General features: G+C 44.6%; 1 protein-coding gene across 1 annotated transcript in view; it reads right to left on the reverse strand.

Annotated features, from left to right (window-relative positions):
* The window catches only part of NBEAL1 (neurobeachin like 1), an 81,303-nt gene extending 78,659 nt beyond the window's left edge, over positions 1-2,644 (reverse strand). Inside the window, exons 1-2 of the mRNA XM_017834161.1 lie at positions 2,534-2,644; positions 1,779-2,079 (exon numbers count right to left, since the gene is read on the reverse strand). Coding sequence (XP_017689650.1) covers positions 1,779-1,829 — 51 coding nt within the window. The 5' untranslated portion in view covers positions 1,830-2,079; positions 2,534-2,644. The remainder of the gene's footprint in view (positions 1-1,778; positions 2,080-2,533) is intronic.
* Between the last annotated feature and the right edge of the window lie 6,286 nt (positions 2,645-8,930).

Raw genomic sequence — 8,930 nt, forward strand, 5'->3', positions numbered from 1 at the left:
TTTTCGGAAACACTCCAGTTGCCTTCATATTTTGAAGACAAGCTATTTTATTTTTAAAATATGTTTTGCTACTTCGGAATAAGTCCTTATAACATACGAATCCACCTAATTATGCCCACATTGTGTGGGTTTGGAAGAAAAAAAAGTCGCTAATAGCTAATGAGGAGACTGCATATATGAAAAGATGATTTTTTTTTTTAATAGACCATCTTCCATCACCTGAGATCAGACTAGACTGGACGAATCATTCCCATAAAGAAACTGAACATCCTCTAAGTAATCTAAACCACACATTTTAACCAGCAAACTTGCTGCTAGCATGCAAACAACACGGAGATGGAAAGCATACAATGAATGAAAGGTTCCAGCCAAGGGGGAGAAGGTTCAAGACAGACAAAAGAATTGTATAAAGAATAAGGGAGGAAAGAGCCAAAGAACAACTGAGCAAAGAAATTCAGAGCTTGGCTCATCTCAGCAGCCTTAGTATCTCCCAAAGCTGAGTAAAGCCTGGATCTTGGGAGTCTGTTCCAAGTGTCTGTATTCCTCTCACATAGATGAACTCACTGGCAAAACATCCACCTCCTCCAGTGCTACTCCAGTTCTTAATGCCAGTATCATTATTACATTGGTTTAAAATGCGAAGGTCTACACAAATATGTTCCAGTCCAACAGATCACCCACATAAGGAGCAATAAGAACTGATACCATGCTGTTCTGTTTGCACTAGTTTTATTTTTAACTACATATGGAGCATTAAGGTTGCAAACATACAAAAATTAAGAAAAGCTACAATTAAGACTGCTTTGTGCATTTGTGTAAACATGGTCTGTACTTAACATCTCACATTTTACACTCTTGAGATGGGCATTCTCTAGAAATGAACTGGGAAGAACAAGAGAAGGATTGTTATACCCTTAATTTCCTACTGGCTTGGAGACTTAAAGAAACTGAGATACAAATGAGAGTGCAAAAAGGCAAAACAAAACCAGGAAATAAGGCCACCAAAAGCTACTCTTGCCACTGACACTGAGCTCCTATATGTAGAGTAGACCAGCCCTTTCCTCTACCTTTACAGCTATTTTTTGTATGTTTCTTATTTTACAGTTATCTATTTAGATAATCTGCAATCCAATTTGTGTATATACTCAGCATACCCGGCGGCAATTAGGACATCTGCTTTAAATACGTGAATTGCTTTACACTATAAAATGCAAATGGAGACAGGACTGCATTTTAATAACATTCCTGCCAGGTGAAGGAAATCCATTACTAATGGAATACTTAGATGTTATGGCAATAACTGGCAAAGGCAGACTCTGGAGCAATTTAATAAATCTGCTCTTAGGGAAGGCTTTTGCTAGTAAAGTTTAAATGAAACTGGAACTGATCAGAACACAGAAAGCATAAGGCTAAATACTAGAAAACAGTGAATTAAATGAATACAGTACATCTTAATGAGCTACAAAGAATTATGTGAATGTATGCATTCACATAGTTAAAATATACTGCTACAGTAACTGCTTAAACTGAGCCATGAACACTGTGCAATTCATACCTCAGACCAAAAAAAGGCCAACCTGAACAGCAAATCACAAGATGGGGTTGTAAATAGCCTGTGAAGTGCAGTTAAATCCTTACAGCAGCTAGTCAAGTCTATGTAACTTCTAAGAAAAAAAATGTGCTAAAAAGATGTTACTGATACATTTTTAAGTACTCGTCTTCCAAACAAAAGAGGATGAAAACACATAAACAACCCTCCCACTCCCCCCAATATTTACCTTACTGCAGTAAAGCATCCAAAGCTCATACAGCCTCTCTCGGGATGCCATTCCTTCCCTTCCTCTTTCCGTCGATACCAGCTACTTTAGTTCAAGATCCTACCATGCTCAGTTACCAGGTGCTCTTTCCACAGTTTTGCTTTATTATTACAGTTATATCATAACCCGAGAAGAAGTCAAGGGTGAAAACAACGGGGTCTCAGTCTCTCCTTTTCGAGTAGATAACGAAGCACAACACAGGCAACTGCAGATAAATGTCAAGCATGTCCGTTCTTCGCCAGCGCCACTTCGGTTTTAGTCTCTGAAAGTGAAAACATACCCTTCAGGCCTTTGGTGAAGGGAGGAAAAAACAAATCCGCACTCTAAGCCCGCAGACAGCGGCGGGAATGGGGCGGCGGCAGGTCACAGCGCTTTCCTCTCCGGCACTACCACCCCAGGACAGAGAGCTCCGGCTTTCGCTGTTCCTGGCGCTTCCTCGTCTTTGCGGAGAAGCAGCGGGGGGAACCGCAGGGCTGCCGAGCGGGGCCGCGGGCAGAGGCAGCGGGTACGGCCGCTCCCGGCCCCGGCCCGGCAGTGACAGCGCCGCCGCCGCCCTTCTGCCGCCGCCCCCGGGCTCCGCGGCCGCCCCGCACCCCGGCGGGCCCCGCAGAGCAGCGGCTGCCCCGGCACAGCCGCCGGCCGCGGCCCTTCCCGGCCCCCGCGCTGCCTTGTCGCCCACTCCCGGCCGGGACCGACCGCCCCGCGCCGCCACCTACCGCGCCCCCGGCCTCCCGCAGCTTCCCCCGCGGTACCGCGGCCTCTCCCGCAGCCTCCCCGGGCCGCGGCGGGTGGCGGCCGGGCAGGAGGGGCCGAGCCTCGCCACATCGCCCGCCCCGCCCCGCCCGCGCTCCCGAACACGCCCCGGGCCGCCGCCGAGGGGCGGGGAGGCCGCGAGCGCCATCTTGGCTGCGGGCGGGGCAGCGCCCGGCCGGGGCGGGGAGCGGAGCCTGACGGCCCAGACCCGGCTTCAGCCGCGGCCCGCGGCGCCTCGCCCGGGGAGCGGGCGGTCCCTGCCAGGCGGCGCGCCTCTCTGCCACACCGCTAGTGTGCCCGCAAAAGAATCGGCATTCGCAGTCCTTGCGGGACAGAGCACCTTAGGAAAGGCTCCGTACTGCTTTGCTTCACAAGGGGGGACTTCATTAATGTGTATAAATATCTTAAGGGGCGGGGCCAAGAGGACGGAGCCAGGCTCTGCTCGGTGGTGCCAAGCGCAGGAGGCAATAGGCACAAACTGATGCACAGGAAGTTCCACCTGAGGAAGAACTTCTTTACTGTGCGGGTGACCGAGCACTGGAACAGATTGCCCAGAGGCGCTGTGGGGTCTCCCTCGCTGGAGATAATCAAGAACCGCCTGAATGCAATCCTGTGCCATGGACAACCCTGCTTGTGCAGGGAAGTGGGACCAGATCCCCCACTGCGATCCCTTCCAACCCGACCCATTCTGTGATTCTAATGAAGGTTACCAGCCCATACAGGTGTTTTACACGTGCTCCAGAGCAGCCCACCAGCATAGCCTGCAGGGCGTGGATATATCCATGCATCCAATCTGCTACTGCTGTAAAGCAGCCCCCTACCTCGTATGCAGAGCTTGTACAGGACTAAGGAAAGATTTTTAAAATAAGTTAGATTTCCAGAGGAGAAATGTGAAAAGACATTCATCAGCTTACCATCAGCTTATTCATCAAGTGTGGCCCTGCCCAAGCACACTGGCACACACTAACCCTGCCAGGGTACCGCACTCCAGAGAAGGACTCTCCTCCTGCTCATTCAATAACAAGATCATTTTACTGTGACATGCAGAGGAGTGGGCTTCCCTCCATGTCCATCTGTGCCCTTAGAAAGCGAGGCTGGAAATTACTGTTGTGTCAGATTCCAAAGCAGGGAGGAGGAGATTTAATGAGACCTGGGCCATCTCCCTGGTTTGCTGGGAGAATCACAGTCCTACAACCTCTGGCCACAGCCCTTGGTCTTTCTGTCACTGGGTCGTCTCCTCACCTGGGTGAGTCTTGTACAGTTCCATGTGATAAAGCATTCATTGCCATTCATTGCACAGTTGATTACTTTGCAGGGCACTTTTACAGCATTGCAATGATTTCATGCAAGGTTTGGAAATCCTTTGCAAAGAACTTGTCTGTGCAACATGCTTATATTGTCTGCTGCAAAAATTTTCTAGGGATGGATAAATATCACCGATAACCCAAAGACAGTCTGAGATATGGTCCTGCAATAGGCCTTTGCATATTTGTCTTGTTTTTAAAAAATCAATGAAGTTTCTCTGGAAAAATTTAAGAGCTAATTTGTGCCCAATGTTATATCACATGGATCAGCAGTGTGGGAGTGGGAGAAGTATCTTTTACTGCAATATCTAAACATAGTTCCTAGCACAGTTGGAGGGACACTGACAAAAATGAGACGGTAAAATTATTTTTAGTCGTGTGATACATGTGCTCTGGTACTTGCTGCTAGCCACAATATTCTCCTGCCTTAAGGCTGTAACATAATTTTTTCCATCAAGAAAAAAATAAGAGTTCAGAGTCTAGCTCTGTCCCTAGGGCAGGATCTGCTATGCTTAAACCACCCTAGACTCCTCTGGTGAACAGCATCCAGGAAAAAGAGAGCACCTGCCTCCTCCCTGACTATCTTATCTCAGGGCTTGAGTTACTGCTGGGAGTTCCTCCCTAAGAGCCAACCTGCATCACCTTGGAAGCAAATGCAAACTGTTATTATTTGCCCCTTCCACAGTAATGTGGCAAAAAGAAGCTTTTTGTAGCACGTCTTTTATCAAATCTTTTTACAGCCTTTTCTAGACTAAATAACAGCCTATTTCAAATTTCTCTTACAACTTGCTCCCTTTGAAGAAGTCAGGCCCAAGCAAACCCACGTACAAACACCGATCCTCCCTTCAGATATTGCTCTGCTTTTTAACATTGCTGATTCTTGCAAGTGACAGCAGCTGCTCCTACACACATAAGTCCTGCAACAGGCTTCAATGAAGCAACACAAAACCGTCCATTGATAGAAATGGGAGACTCCTCCCTTGTGAAATGCTGCTGCCCCCGTAATTAGGGTGCTCCCGGGCTATAAAGCAACCATTTTTCCCTCTGCTGGAGTTGTAGTGAAGCAGTTATTTTAGTGAGCCTAGGCAATCACTGCTGCCTGTGTTATTGCCTTATATAGGTGCTCTAGATGAAAAGTAAAGCATTTGTGTTTTGCAGCAGGACAGTCTGTTCCACAGGTGTCATACAGAGTGGGTGGTCTCCTGGTCTGACTTTATAGAGGTTTTCCCAAGCCAGATAGTTCACTGTAAGGTTGTTAAGGTGGCTTTGGACATCTGCATCGCTGGGTGTAGGTCAAGTTTAGACTCTCCCTGTCTGTACAAACAGACATTCAGTATTCACTGAGTTCTTTTCTCACACAGAAATATGAGCAATAATGAGAGATGTCAGTGGAAAAAGATGGGTTACAGCTTTGTCTCTGCAGGTGTAGTGTAATTGTAGGTGAGTTTTTATATCTGTATACTTACCTTCATAGAGACTTGGCTAAGGATATGGAAATCAAAGAATGGAGGAAGATGTAAAGAGAAGCATTGCCAGCTAGGTATGGGTACTTTAAAATGTGACCGTATATGGATAAGTTCGGCTGGGAAAGTTAATTGCTAGACTTTTTATCAACTTCTCTTCCATAATTATGTATTAATTGTTTCATGGGCTTTAAACTGTCAGGTAGACAGTGTTCATTTGTATTTCCTTGTTCCTTAGCTGCTGTCTTGTGGTCTGTTTACAACAGTGGTTATTTCTCATCCTTTGTTTATTATTAGTGGGTTTTTAATTTCTCTGGTCAGTAGCTGTGTATTAGTAACTCAGTCATCTTACTAGGGACTGAACTTGCCAGTCAGCAAGTTCTGGTAACAGAATGGGTGTAAAGAAGGGTGTGAATAAGGAGAAAGCATGAATTTTGGGTTAAGGAAAGGTTTAACAAAGGAATGGACTGCATTGGATTGCAACTTTGAGTCCGGGAACCTCTGAAGTGGCAGGAAAAACCACATACCTTTTAGTACTGCTTTTATTAAACTATACCTATTTTCTGTAGAAGCAAACAAAAAAGACAAAAAAAAAATCTGTATTTGACTTTTAAATATTCTCAAACCTTTTGTTTGGCCCTAAGGCTTCTACTGAGACCATGCCCCAGACCAACATAAATGATCCTGAGATAAGGCGAAGCTTTCAGCTGAGGTTTTTCTTGATGTCTTAGAGCTAATGCTTTGTCTACCAACAGTGAAGACCCAAAATAGAAATGGACTTGGAAATTAGCTTAGAAATGAACCTACCCCTCAATTCTTCCATCTTTCTTTACAAACAGACCCCTGCACAGAAACAAGGATTAATCTTTACAGTCTAAGTAAACAAATGGTCTTGTGGCTGTGTGTAAAGCTTCCACTATCAAAATACCTTGTGCTGTATGTAAGGAATTAGAGTTTTGTGGGTGCTAGTTTCTGGACATTCAAGCCAAATTAACTTGAGACTGGATTTGGTGTGGCTATTGGAAAGGGGCAAGATGGCCCTTGCAAGATGCCAGGGTCTCTGTGATGGTGTTTTGCTGAGGGTAGCACAGAATCAGCTGCCTTGAGTTTCTCTGGCCATGATTGCCAGATGAGTGTGCAATTCTGTTAGCTAAATCAGCAAACTCAGTATTTAATTTTCCTTCTGTCACTATATTCATATTGTACCTCAGGTAGTTCAGGGCTTGTTAATTGTTTGTAAAATTTGAAAATGGAAAGGAATTTGTTTGCCCCTTGACATATAAACTGATATCTAGGGATTGTAGTTGTTTCTTTCAAAAGTGTTGGAGACTGGCCACAGCTAAAGCTGGGAGGTTATGGTTTGGCTAATAGCATTAAGTCCCTCTGGCCCCTGGCTGCCCTGCTTTCATATATGTAGGGTTAAACCATTCTCTGGACTTAAATTCATGGAGGAATTAACCCCAGGGTAGCCTGGGACTGTGGTGAGTGCTTTTGTTCTTCTCTGTCCTTTCAGCTTGTTTCCACAGGGGGCCTTCAATATAATGACTCCTGTTGTAAAAGGCCCAGGCAGTGACTTGATCTCTTCTGCTCCCTTTTTTGTAGCATGGGCTCCTTTATCACAAGCCTTAAGTTTGCAGCTATGCTGGGAATGTTCTTGTGTAGGGTACCTCTTAAAGACTCTTTCGTGCTAAATATATAGAATGTGTTTATATGCTTTGATCTGCCTAGATTCTTAAAAGCTCTAATAGCCAGCAAAAATTCATGGGTAGGAGTTCAGTCTTGGAACTGCCCCCTCCTCTGCTGTCATTTAGGTTAGCTATGCAAGAGCTAGAATGTGTAGACTTATGCTATAGCTGTCTTTCATTTGAAGATGCCTGAAGACACCAGTTTTTGCTGCTTAAGATTGCATCATAAAAGTGTTCTCCTTCCTTCTGAAGGAGAACTTCCTTCTGAAAAAAAAGTAATCCATCCTTTACAGTTTTACTGCCAGTGATCAGTGAAATTACCATACTTGTACTTCAAATCGTTCTGCGTTAGTTAAGAAGTTGTTTAATGAATTATTTCATTATGTTGCAGTGCTCAGCAATCTGGATCTGCAGCATGATTCCTGAAAGCAATCCCTGTGTCAGGAAAAAAAAAAACAAACCTACAAAACATCATGGCAGCAACCAAGGATGTGTAGGGGTTAGCATTCTCTGGTGATCTGTCTGAACTTAATTTCTTCTCAGCTGACAAGGTAAGGTTGTCCCAAGAATGCCTGCTGTAGCAACTTGGGGCCTAACTTCTCTTGGTTTGGGGAAGAATGCAAATGAAGGGAAGTAACTAAGGGGAAATGGTCTTAGGAAAGCTCCAACTGCTGCTAGAGGTGGAATTCTTGTAAAATACTAGCACCACAGCTTCCCAGGAGTTAGGTGTTGGCTGCAGCACACTGCCTGCTTCTGAGTGGGATGTGAAACCAAAGGTGTGCCCTTGTGAATACTCCAGGGACTTGGCTAGCCTAACTCCTGAGCACAGAAAGGGTACAGAAATCAATCTGAATGATGGCTAGTCTTGTAAAACTTGAAACGGAATTTTAAAGATTCTGCAGTGTTATGTAAACAGTGTGCTAGGGAGTATGTGAGGAACTTGTGGGGGCCCACTTGCACACTGAACTGGTTATAGAATCTTTAACATAATGGGTCTCTCTTTTGGTTCCTAACCCCAGACGCCCAGAGAAAGCTGCTACTTCTCTGTGCTGTGGAAGGTCAACATGAGTTCATGTCTACAAATGGTGTGAGGTCCTGGCTAAACAAAAGAGCATAGTGTAGGCCTTGAGCTGGAAATGGGAGTAATTCAGTCTTGTGCAGAAATCTGGACTTAATGCCAAATGGCACCAGGAACTACTGGGCACCAGGACTGTTTTTTTGTTTTGGTTTGCGTTTTTTTATCATGAAGTGAATAAGAAGCTGAAAGATTTATTTTGATATCTGTAGCATTAGAAATAGTCTTTGTCAGAAATAATTCTTATTAATAAACTTGGTAAATACTGTAAATGCTTCGCTCTGTCTTAAGTCATCTAGTGTCACAGCTGGAGACTTGGTATGCAGTATTTTCATGATGATACTGTTGCTGTGAACTTGCCAGTCTACTCACAGCAGAAACACTACTGTGAAGGCCATTGCTTTTATGGGCCATTTCAAAATGAAAGGTACATCCTGAAATCAATTCAAGCATGGAGTTAGTCCATGGACTCAGTTACAATTGGAGTTCTGGATTTTCATTATCATAAATGAAGAATGTATTTAATTTTTTCCTCTAAGGTCTGAAAGAATATTTTTTTACAAAGATGCTATTTTTAAACATATGCTTAGTAAAGTGCTGGTTAGAAAATATCCACTGCTGGTTCGAGGGATTCAACTTCGGCAGTCATGGCACCCCATTTGGTGAATCACCTGTATTTGCCAGGCCTCAGGATGTACTGCTGTCTTGAAAGTGTGGCTGTTCATATAAAACACAGCTTTCTTTAAGTATGTTATGAAACTGGATGTCCCTGGAGTGAAAGTCCTATTGGAGAGATGAGTAGTTATCTCTGAACTTCAACATCCTGCCTCTGA

This window comes from Lepidothrix coronata, unplaced genomic scaffold (genome assembly GCF_001604755.1).
Source record: "Lepidothrix coronata isolate B3197 unplaced genomic scaffold, Lepidothrix_coronata-1.0 Scaffold7, whole genome shotgun sequence".
In the NCBI taxonomy this organism is placed as follows: Eukaryota; Metazoa; Chordata; class Aves; order Passeriformes; family Pipridae; genus Lepidothrix; species Lepidothrix coronata.